At 35.1% G+C, this 21381-nt stretch overlaps 1 protein-coding gene and 1 long non-coding RNA gene across 3 annotated transcripts in view; one reads left to right on the forward strand and one right to left on the reverse strand.

Moving 5' to 3' along the window:
* Positions 1 to 1962: 1962 nt before the first annotated feature.
* The window catches only part of LOC134538370 (activating transcription factor of chaperone), a 67725-nt gene continuing 48306 nt past the window's right edge, over positions 1963 to 21381 (reverse strand). Inside the window, exons 1-2 of one of the 2 annotated variants that reach the window (XM_063379639.1) lie at positions 18400 to 18779; positions 1963 to 3966 (exon numbers count right to left, since the gene is read on the reverse strand). In XM_063379639.1, the coding sequence (XP_063235709.1) occupies positions 2978 to 3966; positions 18400 to 18418 (1008 nt within the window). In that variant the 5' untranslated portion in view covers positions 18419 to 18779 and the 3' untranslated portion in view covers positions 1963 to 2977. Of the gene's footprint in view, positions 3967 to 18399; positions 18780 to 21381 lie in introns of those variants that run through there. The other variant, XM_063379638.1, reaches the window with a different exon arrangement.
* Positions 5215 to 8048, forward strand: LOC134538371 (uncharacterized). Its single transcript, XR_010076128.1, has 3 exons — positions 5215 to 6690; positions 7077 to 7229; positions 7437 to 8048. It is a non-coding gene; the product is annotated as an uncharacterized LOC134538371 (long non-coding RNA).

Raw genomic sequence — 21381 nt, forward strand, 5'->3', positions numbered from 1 at the left:
CCTGATCCTATAATTTTTAAAATCATGTTCAAACACCTGCAAAATCAACAAGATGACCAATTAGGTGCGACATTATTGAAATGTACATCGTAATGTTTTTGAATGACGGTTGAAATGGTGCATTTTGTACACTAAATTTATGAATTTATGAAAAATATAAGTGCTTTCTGTGCTGTAATTATTTTCCAAACTAACATCGAATTTTGATTAAGAATGTTTCTCTCAACATGTAGAATAAAAAAAATTACGTGTTGTGAATACGAAACTGCCAGAAACATTTTATTCAATTTTGATTGTGGCAATGGTAAAAAAAAAAGTTCCCAATAACATGACAGTACTTTACTGTCGCATCACATCGGTCGTGCTTTTGTGGTTATTCGCTTACTGGCAGGAAAACATTTCAATTTCAAACTCCACATAATTTTGCCATAGACCAGAGCAGTTAAACTTAAACTGTGTGGAAATTACAGCCAGAACACACAAGACATTGCCTCTTATAGATTTGTAAAACCCAAGAGTCCTAAACTGCAATCTTCATCAAGCTTCTTCTATGGTTACCAGTACTCGTACTGTGGTGTAGATGGTACGGTCGTTTCCAGGATGGTCGTGCAGGATCAGTGGCCATAACTGCCAATAGTGTCGTGCTTATGTGGGCTCAATCCCAACACTGACAGACCCAAGTTTACAAAGTCTTCTAGTAGGTACCCTTAGTGTTTTTGTAGCCTACGAGTAAAACTGTGTAACATGAAACCCAATTAAAACAAATTTTTGCCATGAAACTGTAAAATCTGTGCTCTTCTATTAAAGTTGTGCCCCAAGTCCATGCACATGTGTCATAAACAAATGACAAAACAAAGTTTCTTCATAGTATACTAAAAACTAATCCCGATGTGTCACCACTACACGGCACAGCAACACCACACCATGAAAACCAGAAGAGAAAGAGAGAGAGAGAGAGCTTATGAAACTCTCAAAAATAAATTCAACTTTACAGGATAAAATGTGGTGTTGCAGCGACTGGCCTGATGCCAGGATAAGTGGTCGTTGGCTTTCGTCTGTTCGACCTTCCCGCTCGGTTGGCAACAGCCCGCTTGAGAAACCAGTTTCTCTGTCTCTTAGCAGCACTTGTCGGTTCAAACCACTCACCTGAGGGAGACCTATATCCAGCAAAACACACTAACAGAATACCCTGAATTTTTTCTGACTTCTCCAGGATTTTTTTACAAGTTTTCACCAATCGAAACATGTAATATTCCCATAGAAAACAACCACTACCAATTTATGTGCTGCTTGAATGTGAATTTATGTGCTGCCTTGGTCACCAAAAAAAATATATAAATATTTTTTGGTGACGAATTTGTTTACACAGTAACTAAATTTTTGGAATCTATGCACAAAGTGGAGATAAACCTCACCAAAAAAATACAACTGCTCAAAAATTCTCGACACACAAAACATTACAAAAAAAAAACTGAATCCAAAATCCAGCTAAACGGCTAGCGATACAGGTCTTACAAATTCATCTAAATGCCCTGACCTAACATATATTTCCCTGACAATTTCCAGATTATTTCAGAATTAAAAATTCCCTAATCATTACACGATTTCTCTGATGCTGGACATCCTGACCTGAACAACCTAACTGAAACCACAGATCAGAAACTTTTATATAAAACCACAAAACTGGAATGTTAAAGCCACATAATTATATCCAAGTAATGAATTTTTTTATGGTTACCAAATGCTTTACCCGGCGAACATCTTAATGAATAAAAAAGGGCCTATTCCACCCATGGCCTCACAAGCAAGATTTCTGTATATGCTCAGAATTATCCTGCCAGATAAGAAAAACATGTGGTTTATGTATTAGTAAAATAAACCAGAAACTTAATAATTTAAAAAAAATGTAAAAACTTATGTCGTTTAACATGCATGAAATCATGAAAATAATTTTAAAACATATTGACACAGTGAAATCTAAATTTTTTTATTTAATTCAATACAAATATATATGGCCTTTGCCCACATTATTCAGTAAATAAAGTACACAAAAATTAGTGACACTGCTATGTAAACATTTAATTATAAAAATAAATATTTAAATCCAAAAAAACTACTATTATAGAAATGGAATATTTGCGCTGTGGTAAATAAACCTATCAATTAGGAAAAGGTTGGTTCACATTGCTCCAGAAATTAATTTCAGCCATGAAAATTCAATTGGGCCCAAAAGTGTAATGTATAATTTTCTGTTGGGCACAGCAAATATTATTAATTTAACATGTTTCTCAAAAGCTTTTTTTTTCTACACTGACACAAAAGATCAATTATGTGGGATGCAACCACAAACAGCAGTTAAGCAAATATCAAGCATAAATTGAATTAAAAACTGAACATTTTAGAGGCACACAAAATATCAAAAGATAATTATGTAATTATTTTTTTCACTGTTGGTTTCACTCTAGTACCTGTATACTCAAAACATTGCAAGTATCTTCTTAAGAACAGCATGTATGTTCAGTGGAACATGACTTCTGTTCACTGTTCACGGGAATAAAAAAAACCTGTACCAGTATATTTAGAAACATTAATCAGAACATTAATGCAATGGAACGAACCAACCCTAGCCTAATTTTTTCAGTATGCTGCAACTGAAAACATTTGTTAGTGTAATGCAACACAATTCTTATCATTCAAGCTGAAGAAGCTCTTCATAGTGAACTGCCTTATACTACACAACGCCCGTTTTCGGTCCAGTATACTCTAAAACAAACGTGACGTTACAAGTATGATCAACGAAGTGGCAGAGCAACATAAAAAACAAAAATACAAACATTTTAAAACTTAAAGACTTAACATTAACTTTGTGTCCATTTAATTTACACCAGTAAGTACTACTTTATACCTGCGATACTTGAACTCCAAGAAATTACTAATTTGGCAAACATATTTGTATGCCCTACACGTTACATTTAGCTTATTTTATGAATCCTTTAGCTTTGAAAATGTCGCGCATGAATCCCTTAAGATAACGAATTTCCCTAGAAAGATCTTCAACCTGCTTGTTCAGTTCATCATTTTTCACCTCCAGCCCCTTTTCTTCACCTAGAATTTCCTCTATTTCCGCTTTCTTTTTCTTGCGGTACCTCGTGGCGGCGTTCTTGTTCTGCTCCTTCTTGCGCATCTTCTTCTCGTCCGGAGCGGGCGAGACGTGATCCTTGGCACTCCGCTTCTTCCCGCGACCGCCCTTGCCCGTCCCGGCCGAGTGCGGGACGACGCACGGAGCGTAGTCGGGATCCTCGTCACCGCTACTGCTCCTGCTGCTCGAACTCAAGTAAGGACTCGGGGGATAGCTGAACAAGACTTCGCTGTCGGAACCTCCGTCGCTCGAAACAGGGGACTCCCGCTCCCCATTCTCCACCCAAGACTTCCCCGAGGTGCTGCTGGTCTCGACGTCCGGGACCATCTCGTCGGCGCACATGCGGACCAACTCATCCACGACCGTCATCTCATGTGCCAGATCTGTCGACGGAGTGGCCGGGACTATTTGCTCGAAAGAAGTCAACAGAGGTTCCTCTGGTTTTTTTTCCACGAAGGCGACAGGAACCACGAACGGATCTTTCTTTCCCAGGTAAGCAGCCGGGACCAAGGGAGTAACTTGAATGAACTGCACTTGCGCCAACTGCTGTGGTTGGCTGATAACAAGGCTGTCTGCGACATTGTAAATGTTTGTGTACGAAGGTAACGTGGGACTCTGTGGAGGAGTGAGGGATGCATTGTTTAGCTCTAACTGGTCGTAAATGCTCTGGAATTCTTGGAGCAGAAATGAAGTGTCGGATACGCCCTCCTTATGTGCAACTGGCAGTTTCTTCACAGCCTCGGGGATGGCCAAGTTGCTTGTTTCCAACGGCAGGCTTTCAAAAATTCCAAGATCGCCTTTTTCCTCCATCCATTCTGGAAAAGGCTCTGCAACAAATGGAAAACCAAGGATTTAGTGAAAAAAACCTTTTTTAAAATCACAACAATTTTTAATGTACAACAGCAAAATCAACTGCTGAAGAACCACAACATAATACGACATCATGAACTTATATATGCATCTAACGGCCACATTTTACAAACAGGCCTAAAATTACTTGTTATGTACGCCCAAATTCATTAACTAACTCAACTTTATCAAGTAACTTTTCAATTAAAAACATTATTATGTATCTATACAATGAAAATAAGAATTTTTTTTTAAAAGAATTAATACTCAAAAAAACAAATAACCAACATAAAATAATTATATTTAACTTTCACACAGAACTAACCTGTGCTAGAAAGAAAGAAAGGAAAAAAAAAACATTGTTGAGCTATACTGCAGATCCAACCTAAATATTTTTAGATTTTTGACCACAATATCAAAATAATACATAATTTGTTTGGTAAAACCTCTATGTGTTTGTATACATGTCTTATTATTATTTAATTTCATAGTTAAAATGGTAAAGCTAGTTGGAAAAAAAAATGATCTTCCACATCACGCTAACAACTATGTGTAGTTTACATTAGCATGAACACAAGACATTTCAAATAGTGAAATGGAGACAAGGAAATTTATTTAAGACATAATGCACTGAACCTTATAGTAATAAAACATTCAACCACTAAGATTCTGGGTTGAGCTAACAAACTAATAAGTTTGATTGCGGGAGTATATGAACGTTACGTAAAGAAACATTCATATCTTATCTTTCAACACCAATCTGAGTACAGCTGATGGAAAAAAGTATGATGAAATATGCTTCTCACTACGTCAATGAAGTAATGTAAAATCATTGAATTTTCAGTATACAGCACACAAGCGCAAATTCAGAAATTGTCCACAGGGGTTGGGGGAGGGAAAAGAGATTGTCATAGACCTAAGAAATGGAGGAAATATATACATACACAGCCATTTTTTTTCTATAACACACCACATAAGTATGTGTTTTGTTTACTGCATGCCATATTACGCTTTCTCTCGCTCTCTCTCTCTTTTTCATAGACCTTGTTAAAGTCAAAATTTCTGCACTTCCTTCAAGTCTTAAACACAGTAGATTCTCTATTAAGAGGCCTATACAGACAGTCTTCAGGACGTGATTGTAGGGCCTTTTGCTAAGAATAATTTGCAGCTTCCCATTACAGATAACACTGTCATTTTTTTTGCATGCATAAGGAAAGGATGAAAGGGTCGATCTATGATTTTTATAATGCTTTTAAAAATTCGTAACATAGGTAAAAATATTTCCGAATGTGTGGTTTTACGCAGCTGTTTTATGTATCGTGTGTAATGCATACAAAAAAAGTAGAAACACACAACGATAGAGTATTAATCGTTGATTAAAATGGTGTAAAAAAATACATAGGTCACCGCTGAAAAACTCCCAGAATTCTTCTACGACGAAAAGCATTTCCGCACATTTATTCTGCCGGGAAGTGTCTCCCTCGCGCGGCGTATTCTTCAGCCGGCGACTGGAGCCGAGGAGTGGGGCTAGCGGCTGCTGTGAAGGCAGCGGAGGGGAAGTTCGTCTGACGGCTGCTCGGTCGCCGTATCAGCGCGTCGGGGTATCGGATATCGCGATAAGCACATGTGTTCGCAGGAATAGTGTCTACCACTGAGGCCGCCTGGTCGGGAAGGGTCATTCCATGCCAAATCAACCAGAAAATAATAATTTTTGGCATCACCATCTCAGAATTAAAAAAAACTCGGCAAATTAGCAGTAGGTGTGCAGAAAAGTGCATTAGCAAAGTTAAAGCCCCCTGTGAATAATACTTTTTATACAGCAGGGTTGCCAACTTGTGGAAAAAGTGGAATTTTTGCTGCGCGAGGTCCAATAAAAATATTTGTAACTTCCTTTGTAGTTGAGTGAGAACCTTGAAGTAGGGCTCAATAGAAAGCTAGAAAAGTGTCCTTTGAGATAAAAATAAGTTTTACGAATTTTAGAAGAAATTTGTTTCAAGGTCATGGTCATGTAACATGTGACCTTGAAAATTTTGAAAAGTATATTTTTGAAAAATGTGAAAAAATTATATGTTATGAAGTGCGTTATTGGTCTAAGTGACATAAGTTTCATTTTGGGATGGATCTGGGATCAAACACTAGAACATTGTGAATTAGGCCATGTTCACTAAAACTACTCTAGTAAGGCATTAACACAATTCCACTTTTTCCACAAATTGGCAACCCTGCTGTATAAAAAGTATTATTCACAGGGGGCTGTAACTTTGAGAATTCACTTTCCTGAACCTGTACTGTTAAAGCCCTAAGTTTCATTGAATTCGGTGATGGTGATGTCAGCAGGTGTGTGAAATGGCATTGAATGACCCGGAAGTAATAAATTCTAGGATTCAGGCAGTTATTCCCAGAGAAAACCTCAACCATTCTACGCCCACCATATCGCGCGGCGAGAAGACTCAGTAAGGCATACTCGGAGCCAAGTGGAGGTTACCTGTAGGCGGAAAAAGTTGAGCGACTGTTATTTTTACCCCTTGTTAGATCGATATTTGGCTTTGTAACAGCATCGAGAAGTACTATTATATGCACGATTTCTTTTTCAAGGATGGAGTTAAAAAGAAACTGGAGAAAATAAAGAAGAATCATCTTTATATTTATGCAACAAGAAAGAAAAATGAAGCTACTCATCTCAAAGCATACTGGAGTCAAAGGTCAGTTTGTTTTGTAATATGTCATACAAAATACAGATTGCGTTCATTAGCCTGCGTAGTCGAAACTTAGTCTACCTTGTGATCTCTCACCTCCAACACCTTCCCCACCATAATATTGAGTTATCTTAGATGAACAGTCGCATATTGAAAAGTTTATTTAAAATATATAGGTTAAATATGTATGTTTATAATATGTAAAGCATCCATAAGTTATTAGTTTGGACAGACTGAGCTCCCTGTTGGGAAGGGGGAGGGGCGGAAACAAACTCTGGCTCCTCACAGTCGAAGCATATAATATGTGTTTGTATTAACGTTGTAGTATTAACCTTTAAAATGTGTAATGTGTAATGTGTTTATTTGGCACTGAATTATCAATTTATTCACAGGAATAAAACTATACCTAAACAAAACCATGTCAATGAAGAATTGGAAAACCAGAGCCTATCAAGAATTCACTGCAGCCATCAAGAACTGATTGAAAACGAAATAACTTCCGGAGTGCATGAAGTAGTGTACTATGAAGAAAGCTATCCGGCAAAGTGAGTAACTGTTTACATTTTATTTAAAACAAATCTAAGTTATTATTTTAGAGAAAGTAAGATTGGCAACACAAACAGTTCTATTAATTTAACAAATATGTTTTGGCCAAAATATACATAAGATTTTTGGTCTGTTCAGTGTAAGGTCATTTATTGCACAAAAATAAAGAAGTCGGTATTAAAAAGGATAAATTTTATGCATTGCAGGAAAAAATTTAAACTTGATAGCTGCAGTTATCAAGTTCCGGAAGGTAGAGACTCACGATGACACCTTGGCAGCCAGGGAGTAAAAACGGCACAAGAAATTTCTTCAAGAGAAAATGACACATCAGATGAAGAGAATAACTACTCTGTAACCAATGTCCTGCACAATGAAGATGGGCAGTGTATGTAAGTCCCTTAGCCCACTTTAAAAATAAGTTAATTACAAAGTGTTTTTAATACATGCTATTTTTCTTTCTTCAACTATTTCCTGAAAAATTGTTTACTTTTTTTCCTTCGTATCATTTGCACACGGTCGGGTAGTTATAATATTACACGAAACTAGACATTCTTTCGAAACTATATTTCTATCTAAATAAATCAATATAAATAGTTAAATGTTATTGCTACTGTAATGTGGCTCTTTCAGCTCTACAGCCATGTCTTACACAGAAATGCAACCGCCTCTGAAACTATTTGAGATGGAAGCAGGATGTTCTTTCTGGTCAACCACCGAAGGAGCCATTGACATTCAGTATGAGCTGGTGGACAGGAATGAGCCAACTGTAGACAGTAGATGTATCAACAATTCAGAGACAAGCAATCAGGTTAGCTGAATAACAATGATATTGCTTTTAATTATATTGACCTGTTAAAAAATTACAGTTAAGTTATAATTTAACTTTACGAATATACTTCAATTGAAAAATTACACAACTACTCAAACTACATAAATGTTTTTATCAGAAATTTCACTAAAAACAGGGCAAAAAAATGAATACAGTAAAAAATCTTATCCCCATTTAGTGACAATAGACAGCATATTTTACTGACCTTACTTAAAAGTGATACACCATCCCCAGTTAAAACATAAACAGCATTCATAAGAACACTGATTTAAGCACTGAAAATGTTTATATTGTAGCAAGACTTTTCAAAGTATGCATCATACATTGGACAAAAAACTATTAAAGATACTACAGATACTATAAGTACTTTTACTGCTATCAATATTCCTGTTTTATTCGAAACTAGGGAAAAAATAATATATACATATTTTATGCACATAGAAATATAACATGATTTTAGGTACATTAATAGATATAAGTTATTCAAAAATAATATATTTATGAATGATTTCAGCCGAACAGTTTATTCATTACTCCAAGAAAATATCAACATTTGGATGAATATATTGAACATGTAAAGGAAGACAACGGTTTGATACTAGAAAAGCAGCAAAAATCCACTATGGTCCTCAATGTCAACAGCCTGACATGGATCCAGAAACATTTGAGGAACAGATTCAAGCTTTCCTCAGTAGGTTACAACTAACACAAGAGGACCGTCAACATTTAGAGAGAGACACAATTCTCCAGGCAGGAAGCGGAAAATGGCTTGAAACACATAGAAAAATTCTAACAGCTTAGAATTTCGGGAAAGTCTGTCGTAGACGTGCATTAACAAGCTGCATTAACTTAGTTCGCAGAATTGTTTATACCTCCGATATTTTGAACGTGCCTGCAATTTATCATGGTAAAAGGTTTGAGGTGATGGCTATAGAACTAGAAAAACAAGAAGGAATATAAGGTTGGAAAAAGTGGACTCTTCATTGACAAGGAATTGCCTTTCTTGGGTGCCACTCCGGAAGGTGTTATTGGAGAAAAGGGTCTTGCAGAAGTTAAGTGTCCATCATCTGCAATTGAAAAAGATGTTACTGCAGCAGTTAAACAAGGGAACATCCGATATATGAGTTCGAAGGAGATGAACTGAAACTGAAAAAACACATTCATATTTTTATCAAGTTCAGGGACAGCTGCACATTTCAGAGAGGGAATATTGCATTTTTAGTGTTTGGACATCAGTGGAAAAAGAGATGGCAATATTTCGAATTGAAAGGGATGACAATTTTTGTAAACAAGAGATGGAACCACATCTTAAAAAATTCTATTATAACTGCATTTTGCCAGAACTGGTGGACCCTAGGCATACGAGGAGCATGGAAATTCGAGACCCTCCATACATTATTGACGCTATTGAAAAAAGAGCAAGAAAAAAATTTGCTGCTGTCAAGACTTGTTCAGCTGCTCATTAATTACCTCTGTAGCGTATCTTCTTAAAAAATGTGGAAATATAATATGTATTTTTTCTTAAAGTATTTATTGCGATATGACATTATTATATAAGAAAATTTAAACTCAGTGCGCTGTTAAATTATGCTTGTAAAAGCAGACCATCTAAATTTACTCAACTGTATCCATAAACTCATATGTTTATTGTCTTTGTGGTGTGCAAATGTGTTCAAATTCAATTATATTTGATTAAATAAGATGTATTTGTACAACTTCATACATTAACTTTTTTTTTCTTCAGAAAAGCCAAAAATAATTTGTACAGATAAATCGATGATTGTTATTTTCTGAACAGTTATTGGGTGGAGATGCATACAAATATTTTAAACAGCAAATTGTAAACAATCTAAACATGAAAAAAATACAAGGTAGAAAAAATAACATGATTCTGTGCCGTATTGAAAATGCATTTTGGCACAATTATCATTACCACACTTCTTTTTAAAATCAATAATAATTGATATTGACAATGTTGCAAATATTCTATTTCTAAAGGAATAAAGAGTTAAAAATACATGATATGACATGCTAAGTTATCGCGTCATTATTTCAAAAAAAAACTATTCACAAACAACTGGTTTGTTTACGTTTGGAATAAAAACTGTGAACACTAGTCACACACCGTAAAAGCCACACATCTTCCTGTATACTCACTTCATGTTATAGAATGGGGAAAGTCCGGGTGAACAAAATTACGATTTTTGCCTCATAACGTCACCATGTTTCGGATGACTTAAGACGACTTGTTCCGTAATTTTTTAAACTGCAAATACAATTTGCAGCAACAAATAGTACCTGTGACTATGTTATATGACTTCGTTGAGCAAAGAGATGCATTTCAACCTGTTGTTGAAACAAACATATTTTTATGTAGGAATGTTTGTTAACTGATTGTTTCATCAGTGCACGCTTCAATTCGTTTGTAGTCGTATGATAAATTGTAGTTTAGTACGTACATTTAAATCTAATACGTATTTTATGATGAACGAAATTGTATATATATATATATATATATATTACCGGAAGGGTGAAAAATCATGTAAACTGTTGATTAGTTATTTCTGAAACCCAGTAATAATATAACTACGTTCGTACATAGTATAAAATTGAAAATTTGGAAAATATTATTCTTTATTTGATTGTAATCATATTACTTTCTTGCTGGTGGACACGTAATAGCACACAACTTGAAGGATAACCAGACCCAAGTGTATAACTGAATTATTAATTATTATATAACTCAAGTCACAACTTAATTATTTAAGTAAATCATTGCTTGCCAATAATTGGCACAAATCAATTTTAATTTCTTAGTCAGCAAGGTTTAAAACTACAAACGAAAAATTTCCCAGCAAGGAAGTGTGCATGTGTCCGCGTATGCGTACCTGTGTTGTTTATGCTTAGGTATGCGCACTTGCTATGCTATGTATGCATTATTTTTGACTAGGTAACACGTAGGCCTACATATTTCCGACTATGATATTAAAATATGTAATATTTTTTGGTTAAATATAACGGAAAATGCATTTGATTCGTTATATGGATATGAGTTTCGTAGTTATGACAGCTCCATAGAACTTGCAATGAAAGTTCGGCGCAGCTCCGAAAGCTTGGAAAATGAGAGATCTCTGAGAATAAATACTCCAGCCAATAGTCTTCTCTAGTGTAAATAACCTGGCCAGGGGAGAGAATTGGGAGGTTGGTGGGCAATGCGCTCAACACAACGCCAAGTGCGGCCTTTATCCACTGACGTATAGTAAATAACTGTGTCTCGAAGGTAACGCGACACCGCGATCTTTCCTAAAAGACACTGTAAGCTGGAATGACGGCGGGGTGGAAAGTGTTTCCCCCACTCCGCCTCCCAGTCGAAGTGACGCGCCGCCAAGATAACCAATCCACGTCTACTCCTTCCAGCTTTGTCCCGCCCACCTTGCACGATGCCGTAAGCGCAGAACCCGCTGGCGGAGTTGCGCCCTGTCTGTATAGGCCTCTTAACTGAGTTAATATGCACTGCAGCAACCTTGGATAATGTGGATGGTTTTCAGTTAGTCCAGAAGTATCATTTTTCTGGGTAATGTTTTCTCAGCTTTCCTTCTGTGTAGATTCTTTCACGTCATTTTACAAATCGCCCAACCAGTAAATGGTCTCTTTGAGGTTAACTTTCTTTAGGTTTTCGACAAAGTTAGATCATTATCTAGGTCCTGAAGTAAATGTTTCAATAGTCTTTGCCAGTAATGGCGCTTTAAGTCAGCTCGAGGATAATATGGAACCTCAGTTAATGTGACAAATACACCAGCAGAACCAAACAAAAGGTAAAAACTGGCCCAGCTTGCTTGGTTTGAAATGTTTATTAACCATTGCTACCACTGCTACAAAAAATTAGCAGTCTTTAAAAAAAAAAATCCTACAGAATTTAATATTTTAAAAGTTCATTAGCACCCAGCAATCAAAAACATTATTCTTTCTCAGAAAGATTCAACTGCTGATTCTTATAAATTTTATCTGCACTTCTGTAGAATGTAGCATACTTTATTTTTAAAACCCAAAATCCTATTGAACTGGTTTATAAATAATTCATAAATCATATTTGAAAACCTGTTAATTTTATGTAGGAATTTAATGCTCTAAGAAAGTTAATATTAGTTTTTACACTGCAAACAGTAACAACAAAACTTTGGCAATTAAAATGAACAAAATTGTGATTCTGAAGTTGGTACTTAAGGAAGAAACTAATGAAGAAAAACAGAAAGATAGAGTAGAAATTTTTTTATGTAAGCTGTTTAACATTCCTGTAACTAAAAAATTTAATAGCATATACATTCCTTCAAACATAAAAAAAGGGCTAAGAAAAGTGAAATATAATAAGAAAAGGAACATGTTTTAGTTTTATGGCAACTGTTTTTGATGAAAGCAACATGAAGTTAAATAATAACAAAAAATAGATATGTGGAAGTGAAACACAAATAAATGTTTATTTATATTCATTCAAGCATAGCACATGACTCAGAAAGTAGTAAAACATGCAGCAATTTTTTTATGTTGCAAAATGGTAGCAATTTTATATTCAAATCACAATTTGTATTATGTATAGCAGCATTTCATTTTGTAAACTTTAAATATGAAGTTAAAAATATCAATCCAAGACTAATTTCAATGAAGCCTGGATGACTGATAATAATGCTCACTGCACCTAATGACATTAATTCTTGCGCGAGCTATGTAAATTTTTTATGTCATAATAATGTAAAAGTTTCTTAATTCTTTAGAAATTTTTTTCTCAGTATGTACTATTGTCAGACATGTATTTGCGATTACATGTTTATTCTTTGCTTTACAATTCTATTTGAGACACATTATTGGTTGGTGTGCGAAGAATCTCCAGGTACCTGGATGGGGTTTGGTATTGCTCACTTATGAAAAATTATGGAGATAGCTGGAGACTCCGACCAGCTTCCACACGCAGATCAATCCAACATGCAACATAAATTCAAATCCACGCGTTATGCAATGTTAACTAGCCATGCTGGCCATATAAGTCTGGATCAAATGGACCATACCTTCAGTTAGCAACACCGATGACAAAAAAAAAGTCCACTTTCGCCACCAACCATTTTCCTAAACTGGTTCTCCATGAAGCAAGCCACAGGTCGCTCAATGGAGCGTAACATTCCCAACAAGTAACCGGCACATTGCGACATAGTTGTTATTTATAGTTTTATGTTTCAAAGAAGGTTGGCCCACTTTCAAGTGATCTAGGTAAATTTTAAAAGAATTTTTTTTTTTTCAAACAACTTGTACACAGCACCATATTTTACTATCAAATTTTCTGTTGATTTGTGTGGAAATATCATTTAGAGCTATCTTCCTAAATCAGTAACTTCACTTTTTGTTTTAGAATATTCATACTACGAACCTCTTTCCTATTCCAAAAGTTACAAATTTGCAAAAATCTCCTGCCCCATTTTTCTGTAATCGTTCATGTAATAGTAAATCTTCCTCTCCTCTGCCTGCTGATAGTGCTGCCATACAAAACACATACTACTGATGGTTTTCTGTTCGAACTTGGAGGTAAGCATATCTATTTGGGAGCTTCCTACAATGCAATGTTCCTTGAAAAATTTGTAATCAACACCTTAAAACTCATAACACAGATCTAACAAACTTAAAGTATTTTTGTCATGTATAGAAACACACCAGCACATCCACATTGCAGAGATTTCCACTAGCACACGAAACTTGTAGAGCTATAAATATATAATTTTTATAAGACTGTGTGGCACGTTTAAAATTTTTAAAACATTAGTTATTTGGTTCTTTAGACAAAAACCTACCAGTTATATTAAATACAGTATAATTTTGTTGAATGTATATATAAACCACAGTTTCCAAGTTCTAGAGTATTTAATTATTTCTGTAATTGTTACATCTAGCTGATTAAGTAGTAATTATTATTATTACTACAACTATTAACAACAACGTTGTGTAGGTTCAAACATCTACAGAAAGTACTAGATTACTGACCTCATTTTAAACCATTTACTATTATAACAAGCTCTGTAGTTTCTATGTAATTATAACTGTGTGTAATGGGCACTAAATATCTAAAAAGTACCCAAACTATTTGTTGAAATATTTTATAAATACCAAGTTGCCAGGACTTCTGGCTACTATTGAACACAATTGTTTTTAACATCATCTCAAAAACAATTTTCATAATTTATTGTCCCAAGTAAAGAAATTTGAAAACAGCAGAAGAATTTGGACAGGCAATACCCTGCCGGAATATACCGCTGTAATCAAGAATCCTGAAAATAACTGACGAATAAAAATATACATAAAACTCCTGACAACTTAAACAGACTATCAATACAACAAACGAAATTGCTAAATTTTTACCAAAAATATATTATTTTTAAATACTAAATAAGTAATATATATTACTTTGGCTAATTTATTATGTAATCAAGGATAATATGTGGAAGTAGGAAAACCTCTTCCTTTTGAGAAATCAACAGCAATATCTGTGAATCAATTTTCAAATTTTTAAAAATCCGAAAATACCTTTTTTCTGTGCTCTTTAACTTCCTCTTTTCATTAAACCCGGCGGAGATCAGAAATTCCAAATACTTTAGGAGATATGGAATTTTTTAATTTTCGTGATGTGCACTGATGCGGCGTTAAGCGGGAAGCCTACGATTCACACATCCTTCTGGACATACCCGAATACTCACGTTGGCAAGCCTTCTTTTCTTAAAATTAGCAAGTAATTAAAAATACTTTAAAACACTGTGGATGGTTGGTTATATTAGGTAAGTATAGCTACATTAAAAAAACTGTAAAATCATTGTATGGTTGCTTAGCAAATAACTTTTTAATAAGTAGCTACCCAGCGCTAGGAAACCGTTTACATGATTTCACAGTATTTTTAATGTAGCTATCCTAACAAAATCAACCATCCACAATGTTTTGAAGTATTTATAATGTAGCTAACATAACCTAATTGACCATTAGTTTTCATGAGTTGCATATGTATTTATTTACAATAAACAAAAAAAAAAAAAAACCGAAGATGCACGATCGGGCGTTTGCCTCTCGTCTGTTGATAGAAGGCTTGCCAACGTGAGTATTCGGGTATGTCCAGAAGGATGAGTGAATCGTTGGCTTCCCGCGTTCCACCATTGTTGCTTGTTTACAAGTATGATTTTTTTTTTTTCGCGACGTAGTTGAACGACTACATCACGTAAAAAGAAAATTACGTGAGTTCCTACTGTTCATCCTTTTTCCCGGTTTGTTAGGTCAGGTCAGCTACATTATAAATACTTTAAAAGTAAACAACCATTAAAATTAATTTTATTATTTTTAATGTCCGTTCAGTTTCAAAGTATTTATACCTACTGTAGCTGACCTGACCTAATCTACCTTTGTCCCGTTTTGTTAGGTCAGGTCAGTTACATTATAAATACTTAAAACTATACAAGTAAAATTAATTAATATTATTTTTAATTTCCGTTTATTTTGAAGTATTTATCATGTAACTAACCTTACCTAATGGAAAATTTTTGTTATTTAGGCATTCATGCACACAAGGCAAAATATAAAATGGCGTCTGTTGAATGATTACATAGGGCTTGTATTGCAAAATAAGAACGGCGATATCTCCAAAAGTAATTGGAATTTTTAATCTCCGCAGGCGGTTTTGAAAAGAGGACGTAAAAGAGCATATAATGGAAGTTATTTCATATTTGTACGATTTTTTTTGGCGCTAATCCGTACAATACAGATTTACCAATACTTGTAAACACTAGTGCAGTTTGGGTAAAATTATTTCACATCCCTTCGGTAAGAAAATTGAACATTAAACATAAAAAACTTATATTTAAAGGTATATTAATGAAAAATAACAGTGACATTCAAAAGAGAACTAATTTTCTTCTAAAAATTGTAAATGTAAATAAATTTTTTCATGCTATTAACGGTATTGCAAAATATATTTGATTAACCATTTGTCATAGGGTGTGTGTTTTTAGCTAATTAAAATCTATGCATTGATGTAAACCAGGAATTCAAAATTAATTATATTACTACAAAACTGTTATTAAAACCAGGTATCTGCAAAATTCCTACTCATGTACAAGTTTATGAAGTGTTTGATGAAGACGGAAAATATTTTGAAAACTACACCAAAAATCAATTAGAAAATAGGTTTTGTCTTAATAGCTGTCTTTAAGCATTTAAAATACTTTAAAATACTAATACATATATTTATAAAATTCAAAATGATGAAATGATCAGATCAGTTGAATAGTTGATGAAATTGCCAATATTTTTCACCACAAACAAGTGTCTCTGGCCACCACCAAAACAACAATTTAACTGCTCAAAACTATATATATTAGTGCCATTTATCCTTAATTTCATTAACCTCTGCAGGATGGCATAAACAAACATAGATTTTAGGTGATCTGTCAAAAAGCAACAGACTACTACGTAGATATTATTTTGTTTCTGTATAAATATTACAAAGATATATTATTGACATGATAATTTTGATATAGGCCAATAAATAATATTGAACCATGCTCATTTAGTGTTTGTAAAAAATAAAAAGCCTAGGCAGCAAAAAAATTATAAAAATTTCTAAAACTTTTCAAACATATCTTAAATTTTATCAGGTGTCTTCAAACACATCTTCATACAGCTTCTGTACTGTAATCTGGAGGATCATATATGATTGATTTTTATTTTGAATTAAGATAGTGATCAGCTTTATGCATTCTACTAGGAATCTCAAAGGATACAAACCTATTCCAATAAAATGTGTACTGTCACATTAAAATACACAATTTTTTTATATCCCTTTTTATTGTGTGTGAAAATAAACATACATGTAACCACGTACCGTTGTTAATGCCATGAAAAATTGCTATTTTTACCACCCTGAAATGTCATATTTATTATTATTACAACAACAAAGTTATTGTTTATTTTAACAGTATCTCATTACAGTGGATAAAAAAAAATTAACCAGCTCTTCACATGTGATGTAATAAAAAAAAATTATAACATAGTTTTAAATTGCAATTTGTATTCTGTGAAAATTGAGCTTCCCAAGTTGCTACTAAAATATCCAACATTACAAATTTTACTTGACAAAAAATGTTTATGCAGAAATAAGCCCAGTATCACAATTAAATGACTTTGATTACTTCTATTTTACAAAACTATCAAGACTTGTACTTTAATTAAATAAACTTTGAATTTTTCTGTCAATCACTAAGACTCAAGCCATTTTGGATTCAGCCGAGATAAGTCCCTGCATCAGGAGCCATTCTTATTTATTTTTAACTATGGATTCAAGTGATGCAATTTTAAGTGCCCGGGCTTACATTTTAAAGGACCCAGATTTAAATCCAGACTTCTATTTGCCATTTTTCCCTGCAGCTACAGTCCTCCACCCTCCAAAATAAACTCACAGATCTGGAAACCTTACTGAAACTGGCCTCAGTCATGTGTTTCTATCAGCGCAGTAAGTGTGTTCATAAAGAAGAGGAAGTCACTTAAATGCTAAACAATATTTGCTCAGTGCCCTCTTAAAAAAAAAAACGAAGCTAGTAGATGCAGTTGCAGTACACTGTACAAGGATTTGAGAGGTAACGGGTTTGAATCCAGATGTTCTAGTTTTTCATGGTTTCCAGAAACCACCCCGGCCTGGTTCCCATATTCCCAGATTGTGTGCAAGCATTACCAATTACCATTAAAAATAACATAGTTCTCGAAGAGAGATCCCAAACCACTTCCAAGGCCATTAAGAAAAAAGGGCAGAGGGGGCCCAGCCACCAGCCCCCCCCCCCCCCCCTTTTCCTCCTATCAATTTATTTTTTGAATTTTTTCATGTGTGCATAGAGCACAGTAACAAGGGACAGGAAAACTTTGCAGTACTAGGCTGGACTCAACAGTTCCCTACTTTGGCAAACCCCGCCTGCACATTGGCTACTGACTCGTGACACCTGTTAACTGGGATGCTTGAGATTCGATACTTCTTTTTATTTGGAGTTTCTCACCGGATCAAGAGTCCTCCAGGTAAACTGTGGGCCAATCACAGATGAAGCACCAAGGTAAACGTTTTCGGATTCTAACATACCTCGCAATTACTACACAAATTTTTTCGCTCTCTAGTAATGCCCCTTTAAGGCTGCACTAAATAATGTTTTTCTGGGGGGGGGGGGGGCGGGGGCGGGTGAGGAGAGAGAGTTGCAAGTTGGTAAGTTTGGGTGGCACTGTCGGGAACTGTCGTTCTGGACGGGATGTGCAGTGCACGTGGGAGGTTCAAGGCTCACCGAAACAAGCCCCAGCCATGGCTTGCTTCTACGGCGAGGGCAGGACAGGCGCGCGCGTGGAAAAAGAGTCCCCGGCGAGTCCCCTGGGGGGGCGACTTCACCTTCTCTTCACCAGCTTCTGCGAGTTGACGATGATTTGCCGCGCCCACGTGTACACGTAGCTGCACTTCATGCTACAGACGCTGCGCCGGCTCATAGACCACGCTCGGCACCACCACCATCTAACGACGCCCCGGGTGGCTGCGGGCTCGCCTATCCTCACGCGATTGGGGAGATCAAACGGGCCGCAGCGGCGACGAGTCCCTACCAGTCCCGACACACGAACAACCCGCACGGCAGACAGCGCGCGACTGGACTGGACTATCGCCGAGATCCCGCGGCCTCGCTCGCAGACCGGCCTTCCCCCTCCTCCTCACCCCCCTCCCAAGTCCTCGTATCACCCAGATAACACGCAGGGGTGAACACGGCTTCTGCGCCGCGCCTGGCCTCGCCTATAGGACGTTTCACACTTAGACTGCAATAGAGTAGATGGCGTCCACTGTTGCCAGACTGATACCACCCGGGTCTTACTGTATATCACCGTTAATCATAAGTAATCACAAGATACATTAATTTTTTTTCCATTCGCCAATAAAAAAAAGTTTTTAACAGAAATTAAATCTATTACAACAGTTAAAAACTTATTATTTGATTGAAAAAAAATGTTTATTCTTATAATTAAAAAACAGAGTAGATAATTACTTTCTAGAATTTTCATAAATGTTTATTTTATTCTAAAACTCGCCTGATTATGTAATTCAACTGTTTAAACATATTTAATATCTGTAATTAATAGTATAATTTTGCGAGAAATATTAAAATTAAAATGTGAAGAAAAAAAGATCCAAAGCAGGTATCGAATTCGAGTCCGCAGATTTATCAGCCCATCCATGTTACCACAACACCACGCCGCTCACTTAAGGGGCCTCCCTAGTAGCTTCAGAAGTTAGCGGAACACTATGTTTTTTAAATAATGATGGGACTTTATTGATCGACACTACGAATATAAAAATTTTTCACCCACGAGAAGATACTACACGAATTGTCTGTATACTTTTACATTTATGTTTTTTCTATCAAAATATGAAATAAAAAATCACCAACTTGTCCAACTTTGGGGCCATTTTATACTGCTTAAGAGAATGACAGAAAAAAAGTACAAGTCTAGAAAAAAATATAATTTTTTTCTGAAGAAATTCATGTATTTAAAACATATAGTCATCGCTTTGAATTCCGAGATATCTTTTCCGCAATTTCTGCAAATCCTGAAAGTTTTCCACCGTCTCGTGCTGCCGCTCGGCGAAGCCAGCTCGCATCCGACAGCTCAGGTAGCGTGGTGGTGGACCCTGGCCCGGAGGGGAGGCAGGCTACCTGTGTGTGCGTGCGTGCGTGAGAGGGAAACAACCCACAACCGGCACCGGTAAAAGATAATCCCGTGACCGAAAGAAATTCTCAGAATCGCTTTTAGTGTGCCTCGCCACAGTACCATGTGCTCGACTTACTCTGTATGTATATTCGTGTATCTCTGAAACATCGCTTTTTTTTTAACTCTTAATATCCTAAAGTTTACAATACTAGATCATGTATGACGAAATAAAGTATTGAAACTGATCAATCAACACGTTGAAATTTGTCGTACAAACTATTTATTGGTGACTTTACAGTCTCGCTAGCTAATTCGACAAAATTTTTATTTAACTTTTAACATGAACATACACTTCAGTGTTTTCCTTCTATTTTTAATAAATATTCAAAAAACAATTATTATGCTGCCCAATATTTTTTTAAATTATTTTAGTTTTCCAAAATGATTTTACACATCTTACAACGCTGAAGAAAAATTTATACTGGTATTAACCAAATGGTTAACTATTTACAAAAGTTTTCATACTTAAAAATGTAGGTTTATATAAAATGTATCTTAAACTAAAAGAAAAATAATATTTTGAAAACTAAATGTTATTTTTCTATGCTTTTTGGTTAGATAGATATCTGATGGTCTTCTCTGTTTTAAAAATGTTCATGGAATGATAAATAAAAAATAAAAACAAGGGAAGATCTATATTAAATAAGCTAGTCAGAAGTATATATATGTTCCTCCTGGCGCAGGAGTCACGAGGAGTATTGAAGATGAGGTCAGTGACCGATCGCTCACATATGTAATTATGGATGGTACGTTATTAATTACAAAATTCAAAAACCATTTGGAAGTTAAAAAGTATAAATAGTGGCAATGTTTAATAAAGATGACGTAAATTTCCAGATAAACTTATTTCTACAGCTCGATTAATTAATAAGGACAGGAAATAAATTTTTTACAGCAATTATACAAAATTATTAAAATTTTACAAACCACAATTAATTTATCCAAAAACCAAAATTAAGTAAATATTGCCCATACATTACAACATCCACAAAAGAACCTTGCAAATTATTTTTTTTGATGCATTATTTTGCATTCAAGTTCTTTTTGTTTAATACTTCACCTACTTATAATTGTTACATATTTGGCACATGGTCCGTCACGCCCAATTAAAGGGCCTGAATAAATAGAACGCGTTTCTAATCAAATTTCACGCCTGTTACTTTACCTGCAACCCGGAGCAGTGTGACATAAATTATTGTACACTCGTGACGTTGGCAATCAACTTAAATATTTATGAGTTAAATCAAAACATAACTATAACGGATAATCAAAAAAAAATGTAAAATTTTGAAAGCTTGTTATGTTTTTATATAGTACACAAAGCAGTTAAACCATAAATTATTTGTTGTTGGAAAAAAAATCCGTAATCTTTCATGCTTTTTTCCTTGATTTTTATTTCCAGATATTTTCGTTCTAAAAAAAAAATTAAGGTAGCCTTATTCCAAATTTGTTATGATAGACGTTAGTTAACTAAGAATATAAATTCGCTTTACAACCACAGCTTGTACACAAGTCGT

This window comes from Bacillus rossius, chromosome 13 (assembly GCF_032445375.1).
Source record: "Bacillus rossius redtenbacheri isolate Brsri chromosome 13, Brsri_v3, whole genome shotgun sequence".
NCBI classification, from domain to species: domain Eukaryota; kingdom Metazoa; phylum Arthropoda; class Insecta; order Phasmatodea; family Bacillidae; genus Bacillus; species Bacillus rossius.